This window comes from Excalfactoria chinensis, chromosome 3 (assembly GCF_039878825.1).
Source record: "Excalfactoria chinensis isolate bCotChi1 chromosome 3, bCotChi1.hap2, whole genome shotgun sequence".
NCBI lineage: Eukaryota > Metazoa > Chordata > Aves > Galliformes > Phasianidae > Excalfactoria > Excalfactoria chinensis.
This window is the reverse complement of record NC_092827.1, coordinates 71,166,395-71,185,236: the sequence shown is the minus strand read 5'-3', so window position 1 is coordinate 71,185,236 and position 18,842 is coordinate 71,166,395. Positions and strand designations below refer to the sequence as shown.

General features: G+C 34.2%; 1 protein-coding gene across 13 annotated transcripts in view; it reads left to right on the top strand.

Moving 5' to 3' along the window:
* Window positions 1–18,842, top strand: part of RGS7 (regulator of G protein signaling 7) — a 237,511-nt gene that overhangs the window by 135,552 nt on the left and 83,117 nt on the right. For 12 of the 13 annotated variants that reach the window (XM_072332703.1, XM_072332691.1, XM_072332704.1 and 9 more), the window contains one exon: window positions 8,701–8,751. In XM_072332703.1, the coding sequence (XP_072188804.1) occupies window positions 8,701–8,751 (51 nt within the window). Of the gene's footprint in view, window positions 1–8,700; window positions 8,752–16,957; window positions 17,017–18,842 lie in introns of those variants that run through there. The other variant, XM_072332701.1, reaches the window with a different exon arrangement.

Here is an 18,842-nt window from a genome sequence, read left to right as displayed (position 1 = left end):
TTGGAAGTTGCTGCATAAAATTGCTGTATGCTGTTGTATTTAGCATCATTACCTGTCCTTGAATGTCATTCAGAATAACTTAATAAAACAACTTGGGTAATTCAGTAAATACATGATTATCAAAAAGGTTTTTTTCTATGTTCTTAAACACAGAGAAGAGTAAGAGCATGAGTCACTGAAAGAGTGTTTTGAAATAGCTGTAACGAAAAAACCTGTTTCCAGACCAGCTGTATAAATGAACTGTTGTGTGGGAGCTCTTTGTGATGAAGGAATCACATTGACATTATTGCTGGGCAAACATCAAAACAATAAGTCACTCTGTCTCCACCGGCTTTTTTCCTGCAGTCAAAATTGTAAGACAAATGATATATTGCTTTCATGTGTACTTCTGCTACCCCTGAATGAGAACTTCAGGATTTTCCTCTATGGATGTGAAGTGCCTAGTAAAAATTACATTGCTGCTTCACTTCCTTCCGTTGCCATCTGTGTGTGGGTGTCTTTGGGGGGCAGTATGGCAAAAATTAGAAGAACCATTTCAGATGGAAAATGCAATATTTCTTAGACATATGTAAGTGAAAATATGAAAAAATACAGAATTGTTTGAAGTAATGGCATGCTGAGGATTTTTACAGTGTCTTTTTGTTGGACCTGAAAATGGTTTTTAACCACTATTTTCAAACTGGTAATATAAAAATCTCAGGTAATATAAAAATCTCAAGCAGCTTTTACTGCATTTTAGAGATTATTAATGTGCAATTTGAAGACAGTTGTTGATGTGTATATGACAGAAAGAATGTGTGACTAATGATAATATGCATCTTAGGAAAAACTGAGAGGTCAGAAGCTGCAGTTTGTGATGACATCACTGCAGAAAGCTAATAAGGTTGCTTTAGATGGTGTAGCTTTGATTTATTTTTATTTTTATTTTTTATTTATTTTTGCCAGTTGTATTTCTTTTCAAGACTTTATAATTGTGAAATCTGCAAAAACAATGTAAATCATATCTCCAGCTGGTTACAGTGTGTTGGGTTTTTTTGTTCCTAAAAATTTCCAAAGTAATAATTAAATATATATATATATATATATATATTTAAGCATGTAGAAGTTAAAGTATTTTCTCCTGTTATCTATTTTCTCCTGTTCCCTCAAAACTATTTAACACAAACTTGTTACCACTCCAGTAAAGCAATTAAAAGGGGCTCTGACAATAATGCCTGAAGACTGAGATGGAGACATTTGTGTTAAAATGTCTTGAGCTACATGTACCTGAGCAGATTTGGGTGAAGACTGTGCTTCAGGAAATATCAGAAATAGCAGGCAGTGAGAGACAAAAAAGAGTTTGTACTCTTGGCTGGTGTCTGGGCCCACACCTGCATATGGGGTTCATGTGAGGTTGAGAGAGATGGGACAGAGGTTGCATTACAGCTTCATTGCCTGTTGAGTTGTTCTGTGCACAGTCATGTGGAAGAGTGCTAGACAGTTGCACTGTCAGGTGTTGACAGGTGTTGGGAGGATTCCTGCCCTCCATATGAAGGCTGATGCAAATCAGAGGATGGGATTTAGCTTGAGAGTTCCTGAACATAATTGTGAAAGGAGAATATGATGGGTTTCTGAATTCTCATATTTCTCATATTTCTCTCTCTTAGTATTACCCAAGTGTCTTGAAGATTTCCTCTCTCAGAACTGGTTGACGGGAGAACATGAATCATGGATAGGTCATATGGATGAGAAAACTTTAAGTCACTTAGCTTTTAATATTTTACCATTATTTAAGATTTTACATACAGAAAATCAAGTAAGTCTCATTAAAAATCCTCCTGGGCTCCTTGCTCATCTCAGACTTCAGAAGATTTGATTGCAGTATATGTGAAGTATTTTAGAATTAAGGCTTTTTCTTTTTTCTGCTTGGGGATGAAGATTTCCCAAAAATACCTTATGGTGGTAAAAATTTTACTTATATTTTCTAATTATTTTTTTTCCACAGTTAGTTTTTACTTAGACGAAATTGTAAACTTTGGCTGCCAAAGGAATGGACAAAATAGTCTTTTCCTTGTCTGTGTCATCTGAACACTGATATTTCTTGATAGGCAAACAGGATCACATTGCTTTACAACATACTGAAAGAAAGCATAAAAATTTCTTTACTGTAGAAATCTGTGCTGCGTTTTCAGAGCACACAGTTTTTCTAAATGGCATCATTCTTGTCTTGAAAATGTTTATCATGAAGCAGGGTTTTTCAGCAAGATGCTAATCTTTAGTGCTTATTATAACAGCTTTGGGATTGTAGAGGTCCCATCTGTGGTTACTGGTATGTTGCCAATTACGCACAGCTACAGTCATCTTTAAAACAGTCACTTGTGGCTGTTGAAGAGATCTGACTAGAGGATGTCTTTTGAGAAACTTTAGAGGCGAATATTTGTGGAACAATGCTGCTGTTCCTTTTGCTTGGAGAAAGCATGGTCCTGTTTGTATCTGTGCTGTTAGAAGAAAGGGTGGGTGCAGATGCACAGCCATGATTAGACTAGTGGCCTTTTTTGTGTTTATTGAACAGATTTTTTGTTCTGAAGCTTGGATATGGAGCAGGGGGTAACTGCAGAATTCACATTCCTGGAATTTGTTGATCAGCACCAGTAAGTGTTTTTATGTAGGTATGGGAGTTAGGAGAGAATTTTCACATCTTATATTAGCTCTTTTGCAATATGAAAGTAAATGGATTTTCTTCTTTGAAGCAGAGATTCAGTAACTGGACAATATCAAAAGATGTATTATTCTTCACATGGCTGTGCTACCCAGAAGAAAGTGTCTTTCTGTCATTCCAGGCTTGAGTGTTTTTGAATATTGTTTGGAGCTTGGAATGAAATGGCCCCACTCAAAGCAAGAAGATGATTCACTCGAGACTATTTCTGCAAATTTACACTGGGGAAAAAAAAAAAAAGAGAGAGAGAGAGAGAGAGAAATCCTTGCAGCTTATATTGCTTTTAATCCAGAAAACTATATTTTGTGTGTGTGTGTGTGCTTGAGCAGATTCATTAAAATATTCTGCATTCTCTGTACAGTTAGGGGTATTATAAAATATGGCTTTTTAAATCTGCAACTAGCTACAAGCTTCCTGCAGGAGCAAAGGGACTACAGCAGATGTGTGTAACAACTTGAATTGTAATAAGTCAAAAGAGTAAGCTTATGCATTTATTTTCAACAGTAATTTAAAAGAGAAAGTGGCAGAAATAGACGTGTGAAAGTTGAGATGCAAATTTCATTAATCAAGCAGCACTTTGATAAGTGATGTCTTTCTTCTATAAGCCAGCATATTTAAACAGTAGAGGTCAGTATGTTAAATATGTAAATGTAATCAGCAGTGTATTCAAATTATTACAAATTCAGCTCTATTGCCATTTATGTTAGACCATGATACTGGTTTAAGTCTATGAATATGTCTTTCAATAATCCACAGGAATACAGAAAATAAAAGCTGTTAAAGTAAAAATTCAAGGTAGAAAGCAATGAAAGCATCCTCGTATTCTTTTTTTTTATTATTATTATTATTATTTTTAGACTGAAATCCAGTTTAGCACTGACTGGAGCTGTAACTTAACGTGAAATAACTCATTATTTCTTCAAGAACCACTGCAAGCCTTAGAAAGGAGTCCCCACACCCTTTTATTGTTTACTTTTCTATCCATAGCCCTACCAAGTGTCTGATGTCAGCCTTTTTGCTTACCCATAATCTACATAAGGAAAAAATAATCTGAAAATAAATCAATATGGATACAAGTATGGAAAAATATATTTAGAACTTTAAGTGTATCAAAAGAGTTGGCAGTGAGACTTGGCAGCCAATGCTTATTTTCTCTCAGCCCTTCTGCCATAAAATTTGTATGGTACTTGATTTCTTTCATATGTATGCATGCAGAATAGATATACAAACTATATTTCTCAGAAAGAAGGAAAGAAACTGTAAAATATTTATGGTGAAATAATTCAGTGATAGCCTGTGCTTTGGTTTGTGACCATGAAAACTTCAGGTAGAATGTAGATCATCTCCTATTCATCAGTGAACTTTCTTACAGAGTCCAACTCCATCAGAGAGCAATTTATATGAGTGGGTGAAGAGCAAAGAAGTGTGAGTGCTGACGAACTGATCTACATCCAGTTTCTGTTTTCAATGTCTGAATAAATGATGAGGACTACATTTGCCCATGATTTTTTTTTTTTTTTTAATTTTTTTATTTTTCATTATGAGCAAGGATTTTGAAGTGTGTCCCAACAACTAAATTTATTTTCTTGTATTATTTCACCCACTGTGACAAAGCAACAATATTGAAGAAAGAAACCCAAATTACACTTTTCCCTTTTCTTCTGACAAAAAGTAAAATAATAAACCAATAGAAAGGCAGTGATCTTACCTTATCAAGTTAGTAGCAATCATGTTGTCATAAATTTAGAAATTGATACCTTGTGTGTAATGTTTATTAAACTTTCCCTGCAGTAAGTTGTTCTCCAGGTTTCTGCAACTTAGTGTGAAGCAAGTTCAGCAAACATGCAGCTTCTGGGCAAACCCTGCCTCCTGGCTCTTACAGTACAGGAAATACTCTGCAATGATTAGGTTACCTTGAGTTCAGATGACAAATGTCTTCATAAATATACAGTCTTTGCTGGCTTTTCATCAGCAAAATCCTTTCTCTTGGTATAAGGAATGCAGAAAACTTCCCAAACTTCCCATGTACTTCACTCTATGTAAATACTCTGAAGACTACAAGGGAAAAAATGAATAGAATTCAGTTAGCTAGATGTTAGCAGTAAAATAATATATATTTTTGCATCATCAAACCTGTCTTCTTGTGAAATGACAGATCAATATAGCCCAGTTACATTTCTCAGTGGGCTCATGCCTTGTGATTCTGGTGAACAAAATGCACTTTCTTAGAATTATGATGCTCCTCAGATAAATGCATTTTGAACTTTTAAAATAATAGAGCATTTTAATATTAATTTGATTTTGCAGATCTAGTTAAACCTCTTTCTCGTCAGAGCAGAGGTTACGTGGCTCATTGTATCTATTGTATAGATATGTAAAAAAACATATCTATAATTCCCATTAATTTTGTTGAAATTTAGAATCAACACCTTTTTAAAATGTATTCTGTAGAGCCTTGTTTAAATTAAAGGTTTTGTTCTTGAAAGATAACATTAGCATTGCCCTGGTGAATCCTTAAGATCTTGTCGTGACAACTTCAGCAACTGCTATTTTCAGACTGCTTCATTTAAAATTAATCACTAGTTGGCTTTTCAGCAGATGCATTTTATGTATTTTTGTGGCTGTCTTTTATAAAGGGGGAAGTCTTTTGTAACTGTGGACTTTGATAAGATCTTATGAATTTTATTTCCTTTATCTGGTTGGCTGCAAACATTTTCTAAAGTTTTCTGAGGATTATCCCTTCATATTGTTAAGGTCTGTATTTCATGCAGGAATTTCCATGAGAGGTGGGGGTTGCTGGATTTCAAAACTGAATTAGTGGTTGGTCTGTAAGGTCTCTTAAACATTAGAGATCTAACAGCAAACTTCCCCTTTAGCTGCCCCACAAAAGTGAGACAGGGAGATCTGGGGAATTTCAGCTGTGAATCTCCTTAGAAAATGTTATTACAGAGTATTTGTTATTGCACATTACCAGTGACTGCCACCTTAAGTAACTGACAGAAACTGAATATGTTTCTGATGTAGCAATTTTTATTATTTTATTTTATTTTTATTTTTAATCTTTTGGATTGTGGTTTTAAATCTCTCATGTAGCATTGACAGTCTGGATACTTTATTTAAAACTACTTTACTTTCTCTTCTAAGTAAAGAATTGTAATTTCTCCTACTGAACTGCTTTTCCTTCTAGTTAAAAAGAATGAGAAGGATTCAGGATTTAAGGTTAAAGGTGTGTTATGATGTAAGAATTAGGTCTTACTTTGAACTAATAAAGTCTGTAACCTTTCTCAACCTAATTCTCAGGTCCTGATTTCTTTAGATGTGATGTACAGTGTACAAAATTTAACATAAATTTACTGGTCACCTGATTTTCAAAGCTGGGACTCCAATGAAATACTGTTTTGGCTTAAAGCATTTACCTGTTTTGCTGCTTTGTTATTTTCTTGAGAAAAGAAGTTATAGTACTGGTCTCACTTCCAGAAACACATTTGCATGATTAATAAACTCTAGAAAAAGGGACAGATGTGAGTGAATGAAATCACATTACTGATCAGACACTCAAAGTAACAGATAAAAAACACTCAGTTAGCTATAAAAGGTGATACTTTATTATTCTTTTTAGAGGTAGAGTTGCCCACAAGATCTCCCAAAGGAATATGGACTGATAAATTTCTCTCTTGTGATGTGACAAACTACTTGTAGCTTTGCTTCATTTAAATGCCCCTCACAATAGATGGAGAGTACATAAATGTTAATATTTATTGGCCTGAGCTTTTGTCATCCAAATCATGCAGCATGTTCAAGTGTGATTTAAACTGCTGTTCAGGCTTTAGCTTCATTATAAAATAATATAGAATGGTAGTGATATTTCAGCAACAGATACTATAGTTGTCAAGCAATCCTATTTCCCACTGTTATTTAGAAGATAGTGTAACATATGGAAGTGAAATTTCTGATGTGTAGATCATGTACACAAATACAATGGCAGGAGCTGAGGGCTAAGATTTGTAATATATCACTGTAGGAGAGTGTTCAGGAGAAGTGAAGAGAAATGAAGCATTTTAAGGTGAGATCAAAAGTAGAAAATTTCTTCCCATAGGGTATGTGAGGGATTTGAAGGGAACAAAAGTTCTAAAAAATTCTATGTTGTTTTTCTGATGACATTTTCTTCTGACCTTTGAGGGTTTAGGGAAACATTTAAGACTGATTATTTCTCTGTTTAGCTAATGGAAATAAATGCTTAGGCTTGGAAATGTGTCATTGATCTATGAAGTTTCCTCTTACATTGAGCTAAAATGCATCCTTCAACATCAGCTTCATAAACATCATATGAATAAAAATAAGGAATGGTGTTTATAAACATACACGAAAATATAATATTTTGAGGTAGGAATATCCATCTGAAACATTCTGTATATGTCCAACACTAAGAGCATGTAAAGGTAGATTGCTTCACTTAATAAATAATTCAGTGTAAATACTATGAGAAATTTTGCCACTGAAGTTTAATCTATCAAAATTTAGCTGTAATAGAGTAATGAAAATCTTTCTCTGGAGACAGTTGTAAAATCTCCACAGTTTTCATTGCAATATAATCAATTTATTAATGTGAATGCACACAAAAAGTTATATTAGAATCACCTGGGCTTTCTAAAATACATGATAAAACTTTCTTACAGGATAAAAATTTCTTTTCTGAATTGGTTTATTAGTGCCTCATACACCTTGCATTACAAAGATAAAAGAAAATAATGCAGTATTAGAGGTACAGGAAGAACTGAGAGTGGTGGGGAAATCTGCAGATTCTAATATTTTATATTATTGTCTATTTGTTATATTTTATTATTTTGATTTTTTTTTACATTGATACATGTTGATTTTGATGATCTTTTAATTTTTTTACAGTTCTTATAAAAAAATGAAGGTTGCTTAGAAATGGATAAGGAAACTTTAAAATTGGGACATGTCTCTCCTTTAGATTGCTTATCTGAAATAGAGACGTTCTGCAACACAGACAACGTGCACATCACCCCCAGCTGTCTAGAGTATGTTTTCCCCTGGGCCAGTTTTTGTTTTTAAAGTTGCTTAAATCATGAATGTCTTTTTCTGTCTGCCAAACTGCTTCATAATATGTTTTGTAATTCTGTATGCTCAGAGTGGTGAAGTCCAACTGCAGCTTGCAGTCTGAAAAATGAGACATCCTTCAGCTTGGCTTGGTACAGAAAGTGTGAAGTGTGATAGGAAGTGCACAGCCAAGAGAGAGTTAGAAAGCAGGAGGTAGAGTTGGAAGGATACTCGTTGTAAAACACAACAAGGAGTCTGGTATCAGATGTTAAGAGGACAGCAATAACATATGGCCTTAAGATAAGTGAAAGAAATGAAATAAGAAGAAATGGATAGGCAGTAAATGCAAGGATAAAGAAATACAGTTTCTGGAGTGGTAAGGAGAGGGCTTCAACGCCACAGAAAAATAATTTTTATCAAGAGCTAAAGATAAAAATTCAGAAGGCAAAGCTGAATTTTTACAATTGAAGTCCTAAAATGAGCTCATAATGGTACATATTGGTCCCAAGGAGGTCTTTCATCAGGGATGGCCTGCTGCATGTAATGTCATATATTGCAAAATCATCTGTGTTGCATTTACTTTTCCTAGGCTTCATTTGACACCTAATTTGAAATGTGGGGAAACTGTCATACAGACTTCTAGAAGAGTGATTTTAATGTAAATTTTTGCAATAATATCTATTTAAACTGTAGGCTGTTATCTGACATTTCTGTGTTTTATGAGTCTTGACCTAAGGGAAGGAAAGAGCGGTATGTTACTTTGGCCGAAGCTGTGGAGAAACTAAAAACTAACTTTAAAAAGTAACGTAATGGTCTGGATGATTTTAGAGAAACTGACCAAAAGGTAGAGATTTCTTTTACATGTAGAATAATATTAATAGATCTAGCGAATAGAAGAATAGGAAAATATATTAATCTAAAAATGTCTGTTTCTTTGTTCCTAGGTTCAGACATTGTTCAGTGGTTGACAAAGAATTTATCTATAGAAGATCCAGGTAATTTTTTTTAATACATTAGAATCTATATATTATATATATATTAGAAAATTCTAGATTATCTTTTTAAAGTATTGCATTCTGTTTGTCTTCTGTTGCAATGCAGAAACTGTGTTTCATCAGTATAATTTTTGTAGAAAAAAAAAAAGACATCATCAAGATTTAGATACTTTTGCTAAGAATCTGATGATTTTGTTATCCATTTTGTTGGAGCGTGTACTGGGAAGCAAGATGATGTCCAAGAAAACAAGTGCTTTAATTAGTAGTAAATTAATTTACGCTCTACTGTTAGGAATTAACTCATAGTTCTACTAAATAGTTTCATAAGCACATGATGTTTTCTTAACATAATTTCAAATAGATCAATGAATAAATGAAATTAATAAAATGTGCTCTCTAGTACTGCTAGCAAGAGCTGTGTTTGTATTATTAACTTTAGTTGCTCTTATAGTATTTTAAACAGAGAGCGTACTGCAAATAGTGTCAGTGCTCAATGAACTGGCTTGGAATATGGAAGTAAAGCTTTCGTTCCAGGTGTGCCACAGGTTTAATTATGCTGCCAGATGCTAGCTCAGTTTTTATGTCTTGGTGCATGTCTGATATTTATTTTCAGAAATGAATGTTTTCTAGTAGAAATGTTGAATATCTGAAATAAAATTTTGTGGAAACTCCTGTTATATTTTCTTTAGTGGAAAGATAATCTTCCATCTTTAGAGCATAATCAAAAAAACTCCCAATTTTTCCTGTTTCTTTTTCAGTTTTTTGAGAATGCATTTTCTATTGTTTGTTTGTTTTTAATTTTAAACATGTTGTCTGTGTTATCAGAAATGAAAGCTTAATCACTGTGGAATTCAAGGAAAGAGTGAAATCACCGTGTTTATAAATTGAATAATATTGTGGGTACATAATTCAGTATCTGCAAACATGCAGTTCACAAAGGAGATCACTAATTGCTGCCAGTTTAGTATTACTTCCCACACAGTGTCAAATATTTTCTTCCTGAAGACAATGTGGAGCTCACATACATGGGTGTGGTATTTTGTTTGTCAGTTGTCAACTGAAAAACGTGCACCTGTTAATTCTTACCAGAGTTTGAAAGATTACCATTTGATATAGAAGCTCAAACTTTATTTGTCAAACCAGAAATGCAGTACGATGATAGGCTGTCATTCAGGTTATCTGGTTGTTGTGAAACTTTACAATAAAAGAAACCTTAAACTAAATGGGAAACATGGTTTCCTACGTTAATACCCAATTGAAATTAAACAAGCACACATGCCACTTGCATATATAACCAGAACACAGTGGTAATTTTATCTGAGCTATGTTATATCCCCTTAGATTGCATGAGCGGAAAGACTGTCCACAATAACAAAAATATCTTATTCATGTTGGTTCTAGTCTAGGGACTGGACAGCCAAAAGCCAGCTCTCTGGAGCTGTCTGGCTGCAAATCATTAGAAGGCCAGCTACCCCAAATGTTACCTTTGTGTAGCACTCAGAATTGCCAGAGAGCAGTGAACCTCACAGATGGCAAGCAAGAGCTATCCACAGGGCTAAGCTTCTGATAAAATTATGGTTTGTAAATTCTTTGTAGATTTTGACAATATTATTGACAAATATTGTTCCAGTTCTAGAAAAGACTGTCCAGAATTTCCTGTAAAAAAGCCCTAACCTTCTGAGAGCTGTTGTCACCATAATTTGGATTTCCATTATCTTCTGTCTACTTTTCACCAATATGCCAGGGTTTTACTGTGGATCTCTTTTAAAATTACTCCTTAAAGCTGTATTACCAAGCTGTTGTGCAATTTTGCAATGCAGAAATAAATAATCCTTGTGTTTACACAGAAAGTTATAATCTCCAACTAATTCTGATATCCGCAACATAATGTAGACCTTGGTTCACATACTTTAAGAGTATATTCTGTAATCTCTGGAAAAAACTAACAAATATTTATAACTTTCCCCCTCCCCCCATGTCAGCATGAACTACTCACATGAGCAAGGCAAATGTGCAAATTACAAAGCAGTTAAACAGACTGTGATAATGTAAAGCTAGTATCTGGAAACAGTAATTTCAACCCCCAAAAATATTGCAAGTGTAAATTGCCGGTTGAAAATAATAATAATAAATAAATAAAAATAAAGCACATATTTATCTAAAGTGGAAAAACAGTTTATGTGGAACATTTGTAAGATTTTGTAAATCTCTGTCAAGAAAATAAACTAAGGATAATGGGTGGATTCTGCTGAATTATACCAGATTTGAAGTTATTTCAGAGGAGCAGAATAGAGCTTTTGCCTAGAATAGCTGTGTGCAATGTACAGTTGCTGTTATATTGTTTACTTTTCAGTATGTACTTTAAAAAAAATGTTTGTGTTTCAGCCTACAAATCATCTGTAAAATTTCAAGGAATGGAAATTATCTAAGTTATTTTTAATGTGAAGTTTAGCTCTGTCATAAAAATGAGCCTGACCTCAATCTGAAAAGAAGCAATTAACTGAGTTTACAGAATTGTAATGGCATGGGGTTTGCCACTTAGACATATGTTTGTTGAATTGGCCATTACAGGGTAAGTGCTGACTCTTCACTGATGGTGCCATTTAATCTTAATGAAGAAAATCTATTCTGTTTTTCTACATTGTACTTCTCTTTTTTTAAAATGACAGTTAGTGCTGTGAATGTACCAGGCTGACCACACTAGAGATTGAAATCCTTCCAGTCCAAAAATAGAACAATTAGGGTTGGTGAACAGTTTTAAAGGTGTCTGCTGAAATTTCCCAGTCTCTGGCTCTGTATTTGGTTCTTGCTCGCAACCAGTATCAATTTTTGGTTTAGTGAAGAATCATTAGTATTTTTCAGGTGTGTTAGTTACAAACACTCACTTCACCCTTAACATGGGCCATGAAGCATGAAAGCAGCAAATCATTGTAACCTGGGACACAGCACCTGCCAACTGCAGGCATAGGAGTGTTTTCCAGAACTTGCTGAAGGAGAAACTAGCCTCTTATGAAAGAAAAAGAAGGGAGGGGAGAGATCATACTTCTGTTTGCAATTTTTGCATTAATCAAAACAGTGGTAATAAAGCAAGTGTGAATTCGATCTGAGCTTGTCAGGTCCTGTAGCATTTAAATTAAATAATGTCTGTAATTTTAGACGGACAGAAAAAGGGCAGGGAATAGAAAATGTCAACATTTACAGGCAGTCTTTACTATCAGTTGTATTAATGTTGTGATGAAACTATATAGGCCAGTCTTCCTTTATCATGTTACATTTAGCAGCCTATGATAGTTGGTGGGCTTCTAGCCAATCTTGAAGATTCAGAGATGAAATGGTAAAAGCTTGCAGAGGTGATTGTATTTGTCAAAAGCCCTAGGAAAGACTAGAAATGGTGAACAAGGATGTATTGCCAGTAGTTAAACTGCCACTGGAGAAGCCAGACTTAGTGGATACAGTTTTTTTCATGCATTTCCACTATAGTTTTTTCCACTTTGGTATAGCGTGTTACCCTGTATAGAGGGCAACACCCAGGAGCCTATGGAGCAGTAGAGGCAGCCAGGAATGAGCTTCCCCCCCTCTTATGTGCCAGTAAGAATTTAAAAATTGAAGCTAATAATAATAATAATACAGCATTTTATCTGGAATTCAGAAGGTAGTATGAGCATTATTTCACTGAGGTCTTTCAAAGTCTTGGTGAGCAAAGAGTAAGAAAGAGGTACTGAATAGAATACAAAGTACTCTGATTAGAAAAATGACTTAAAGAAGCATACTCTGATAAAAAGCGCCAAAACTATTACTAGATACTGCAAAATCAGTAAGCATTAATTTCATATAATTTCACTGGAAAGCGCTTCAGATGCTCTGTTGTACCAATTTAAGGAATCTATTTTATCCTTTCTGTCACAGAAAAAATTAGTCTGTAAGAAATCTAAATTACACAATTGAAATTTTCTTCCATCAAATTACCTCCAAAATACACAGCTTCATCAAAAAGCATTATGATGAAGCTTTTATTTTATTATATGTAAAACTATATGATAAAAACTGGTTCAGAGTTATCCCAAAAGCTTATCTTTCAATTCTTTTGGAGTTGAATAATAAATCAGGTGATTTTTTTGTTCTATAGTTTTCAATTGAAAATATTCCATGTACTTCTAGAATAAATGGCAGATGTAAGCTGGATATCTCCTTCTGGGTATTGTATGCATTACGTGATGTCATCACTCAGCATATGGAGCCAGTATCTCAGAGTAAGAAAAATATTTTGCTAGCCAGTATTAATTTCCTGCTGACAAATCAGATTCTTAGAATAACTGGCTTTGGGTACCAAATGCTACTAATTTAAATGTGTTCTCCATCTTGTCTGCTTGTTTTGTAACTGTACATTACACATGCCACCTTTTGCTTATTTAGCACAGCCAGAGCCTGTTGTATTACTGTTGCTGTTAAAAACAATGAAACATAATTATCAACTTAGCTAAAGTCAAAAATACAACTGAAGAATCGTGGGAAAGGTATGTTCTTGTAAGAAGAACTCTGATGCCTTTTAGAAATAAATCTTATTCATTAATGAATTAAATAATAATAATCATCATAATAAAATATTTGATTCTATTTTTACTACAGTTACTAAGTTGTTTTTTTTTTGTGAATTTTTTTTTTTCCTGTTTTACATTTTTCTTCTGAACCTTTGGGATCATACCAAGCTTTAGAGGTTTAAGAGGAAGAATATTTAGTAAATCCCGATTCGTGCTGGCATATTTAATTAAAAGTAGCTAAATAATTGTCTAGAGACTTCATTAGCTTTCTGCTTCCTTGTTTCCCAGAGAACTCTGTTGTGTGGCAATGGAAAGCACAAGTAGGTGGAAGTGAGATTATGTATCTGAACAACTTAATTAAATAAAAGTAGTTTAAGTTCTATTTTGTCTTGAAAGCTGCTGCTGCAACTATTTATAATTAAGTGAAGAAAAATATTTTGATTTTTTTTATGACTTTCATATCTTGCATATCTTTTTTTCTTAATATATTTTATTTGATGACTGAATGGTTAATGTAAGGACCTCTCTTGATTTTGTTACTAGTTGTCTTTAAGGGGATTTTCAATTTTATCATGCCACATGTAGGAAAATGCAGCTGTCCATATAGGAGCAAAGTGAAGGTTCAAAGTTAAGTGAACTGCTGGGTGCTCTCTTTAACTAAGGAAAAGACATTGCTTGTTATGTCACCATTAATGGAAAAATATTCCTTTCTCTCTCTTGTTTTTCAATACTCTCTTCTCTCATTTTCTCCATTTTCTGTCATTTACATTTTCATCTCCATGGTTTGTCCTTTACTTTTACTGTTGTGTCATCTGGTTCTTGTCTGCTTAGAACTGTTGGTTATTATTAACATTTTCTTCTTCATTTACATATTCTTTAATTTCACTGGTTGCATTTGGTCACATTCTCAAATTTCACATAGGAAAACAGACAAATTGAAGCTGAATAATCAAGTGTTTAACTGTTCTGTGTCCACTCTGTTTTTGTAGCTGCAAGATCTCATTTGTCTTTTGAACAGTGGGATCCATAAAGTAAAAATTTCAGTTCCCTCTAAGGCCATAACTCAATATAGTGTAATAGAACCCAGTCATAAAAAAATGCTATTTATCTCAGCTATACATACAGAAATTATAACAAGTAATTTACATTTTCATTTGAAAGGCTGCTTTTTAATTAATGTCTAATTTAAAGAAATTCTTTTGTAAATGAACTGGAAAACGTAAGTTTTTAAATAGCTCTAAGACTTGCTGGGAAGCTTATGAGGAACTACAAATGTGACTTTTTTGTGTTTTGTCATTGTGGAATTATTTACATCTTCAAACGTAGTCAATATCATAACAAATAACAAAGCAAAATAAAATAAAATAAATCTGCTTTGTCACAGTAACTGCTGTATCAAGAAATTTTGCTGAAGGTCTTTCAGGGTAATAACAAATGTTTGATTTTTTCTTTATAAAAAAGGTTGAAAATATTGTTTCTTGAGAGCTTCTATATGAGCTTCATATATTTGTCACCTCACCTACCGATATTTAAAATAGTCTGATTTAAAGAAATTAGGGTGGGGATTACAGTTCCACAGTTAAACCTGACTTGAATTTTAAATGATAGTAACTACCACTACCATAATGAAACTCAATGTGGAAAAACTATCTAGAGAACAGGCATTTTAAAGTTCATGTTAATGAGCTTTTGCAAAATTTATGCTCTCAGTTAGCTGAAGCAGATCAAAACTTATGCTCACAAGAAACAGACTAAAGATAATTTAGCAATCCACAGCAGTTTTTATCATAGCAGTGATGGCTGAAATTATTCTCAGTAGTAATGGAGTCATGTATTTTAGTGCATTTGGAAGATATTCTGACATGTCAAAGTTATGACCAGGAAGAGCAATTCACTATTGAATATACTGCGATTTCAGTTCTAATATGAAAAGAAACTGTGCCCTCTAAGGTCATTTAAGTATAATAATGATTGCAAGTAACAGCTTTTTTAAAAAATCAGTAAGCACAGCAAGAGAAAGTATAGTTAATAATCCAAATCAGTTAATATCCAATGCACACTCCAGAACAGTAGAGATAAATGAATTTTGTATAACAAATTCAATATGAACAGAAGACAGGCAGCACTAGAATCAGAACATCTGAAACATTAGCTGTTTCTGGCAATGGTCAGTCCCTTTTGCATCACGGAAGGAAAAAAATGGTGTAATGGTCCTGACCTTCAGTTGTTTTCAGCTTCACGTTTAATAATACTCAAATGACATTTTTGTGTTTAAAACTTTCTGTGAAAATATGTTCCAGAGATTATTCTGATACTATAGATGTATTTTTTGTTTGGAAGAATATGCCTGATAATCACATTGGCTGACTCTGAGTTCTTGAGTTACGAGAATTAGCAAATTATTATTACTCATTGATTCAGCTCCTCTTGTCATGATTTTACCAACTGCTTTAATGGCTGTCCTCCACCATCCACTTATGTATTTGTGATATCTCATGTTGTATGGAACCCTTACAGTCCATATTCCCCTTGTGATTTTTAACACTTCTCTCCATGCATACATAGTTTTAGATGAAATGACCAGTTCACTGCTTGGAATTTATGGCGTGTGCAAGCTATCCTCTATGCATGTGATGTCTTCTGGTTTGTTTTCCATTTCAAATAATTGATCCAGTTTGAGATTTGAGCAAAAAACTTCACATAATCATATACAGTCTTGCGAACATGGGGAAGGAAGGAGAGTTTGTACTTGAGACTTACAAAAAATCAATTCCATCTGCTGTTGCATTGTCTACTGAATCAGTATTGTGGAGACCTTCTATGCCTCTTCAAAACTGACTTTTTACTTAGCTCAGAAATGATTACTGTCAGCAAATTTTGTTATATCATCAATCAAACTCTTCTGCAGATAATTTCTGAAGACAGTGATCAGCTACAGTGACTGACTCCCTTCCCTGTGTTAACTGATCTACTGTGGCTAACCTTTATGCCTATCTGTCCAACTATTATTTTACCATGACTTTCTATCACAGATCCACTTAGTTTCCTTTACAAAGACATTTGGGGGAATTACATGAAGAACCCTCAGGAAGTTCAAGTTGATATGTTATCCAGATTTTCTTAACCTTCTATGTTCACTAATTCTTCATAACAACACTCACACTTCTGAGACATTGCATCATCCAGTAATGGTGTCCTGTCTTCCCTCTGTCTCATTTATATATACTTATTCTCCACTTTATTATACCTTCTATCTTGATGTCTCTATGAGCTTCTGTTCTATTCACGTGCCTCCTACCCAGCTCCCAGTTACCCCTGTAGATCTTTCTAAAATCTGAGGACATGTATTCCAGCTTCTTTTCGACTTAAGGTCATTTAAGTGATAAATGGCATGCTGCTGCTAACAGTTCAGCTAGTTAATATTTGACTTGCCTAAAAATAGAGTCACCATTATGAGTGACCACTATGTTGACCCAGCAAGATGTTTATATTCATCTAATCAATTTGTTTTAAAGCCTTTCAATATTTTATTTTTTTTATTGCTGTTGTTGTCATCAGTGCTATCCTTTCCTTCTACATTTAAATCCTGCCAATAGAGAAAAAGTAGGTCAGTCACTGAGAAGGCTTGCTCTTTTTTTTTTTCTTTTTTTTTTTTTTTCTTTTTTTTCTTTTTTCCTGTGGGAAAAGAAGCCCCGATGGAAGGGTTTTCATTGAACTATTTTTGCTGGTGAGTTTCTTTCAGTATTTCCATATTTTTAACAGCAGAGTTTATCTGGCTGAAATGTCAGTTCTCTGCAATTATCTGTGTAAATCTGCTACAACAGGGGAAGTAAGCACTGGGAGGGGGATTTTCATGACAGTAGGAACATTTGATTCAGACTGTAGAAGCAAAAGAAAAACAAAAAAAATGGAATCTTTATCTTGTAAGTGTGGTCAGTGAAATATATATAATTTACCGGACAAAATAATAAATTCTAATGAGAGAACTCTCTAGAATTAAGTTTATATTAAATTCCTTTTTAAATATATGTTCATCCCAGATGTCTGTATCTAATGACATTGCAGATCATACTCCTACGTTAGTCTCTGGAAAGCTATCTCCACAATCTTTGTAGTTTGCTTGCCTGAGCTCTGGTTATTTCTCCCTGCTGTGCATCTGAATGACACCATTTTACTTACAAAGCTTTTAACTCCTGCTGGACTTTAAATGCACAGCATTCTTCCCATCAAAAGAAATACATTATCTTCAGCTTTTTATGCCCTCAGTTAGCTGGAAAGTTGTTATGAAGAAGATTGAATTCATCTTTACTGTGTAGAGTGCAGTGAAAAAGGCAACTATTATTCTTGCTGCTGCAGCATGTTCTTTGTATTATCTGAACTGCCTGGTCATAAGTGGGTGTTCTGTGATTATGATAGCAATGTGTAACAATGATACAAAATTAATAGTTGTTGTAGTAAGCAACTGATATCAAAACAGACTCAGACTAAAAAGGTGTCATGATTCATCTTAACCAGCAGTAATCATAGCGAGATAGTGCTACCTATTGTTTACCCTCACCCAACTTCAAAAAAAAAACAACACATTAGCTGCCATCCCTCTAATTCAACAATTCTGCAGTTCCTTCAGAAACAAATATTTTGTGTACTGAAAAAGCCTGTGCCAACTCTAGAGCAATACTGGTGGCCACAAATCCAAGTGGTACTTGGCCCACACCTGCTTTTCAGATGCTCTGGATCAGCACCTTAGATAGCTGTCTCCTCCCATGAAGCCCAGCCCCAAACTGCTTGTGGGCCTATGCTTTTCAAACAGTTGATTGAGAGAGGAGTTGCATATGGCTAGCTGTACCGTGCCTTGAGCGTCACAAAAGAAAAAGTGGTTACATAGTAGCAGGGAAATGTGCCATCATACAGAGTGGCATGTCTGAAGAAACCACAATGTAAAATGTGTTTCCTGGCTGACATGTGCTTGCACAAATTCTTGGGTACCATATGCCATGGAGAATCACATATCTTCTCACCAAATATATGCAGCCAAATGAATTGATCACACATCTGCAGTCCAGGCCACTGGAAGAGAGGAAAATTGGATGATCTGGCATACAAACAGCAAGTGGCAAACAGTACACAAGAAAAAAACTGAAATAATATAAAGATTCTGCTATTGAGTAGAAGTTATTTATGTCCTATGTTTTGTATCTTTTATTGATACTTGAAATTGTGGGGAAAAAAATCATTTGAGATATTGAAGTATAGTATTTGCAGGAATATGTTGTTTTTTTTATTAATAATTTTCATTTTGTTGTTTGCAGGTTCACTCAAAAGTGTATGCATGTGGCTGTATAAACTAGAGTACAGTTTCATAGTAGGGAGGGAAATGAGTGAAGTGTTGGGAAATATCTTATGAAGACAAGTTCAGACTATCATTAGGGGGAACAAGACATAATTTTTTTTATTTTCTGTATTTTGCCTAGAAGTAGTATGTGAATCAAAGCTCAAACTAAAAAGTTGTCATTTCAGAGGAAATGCCAGTGGGAAAAAGAGGAAGGCAGTACT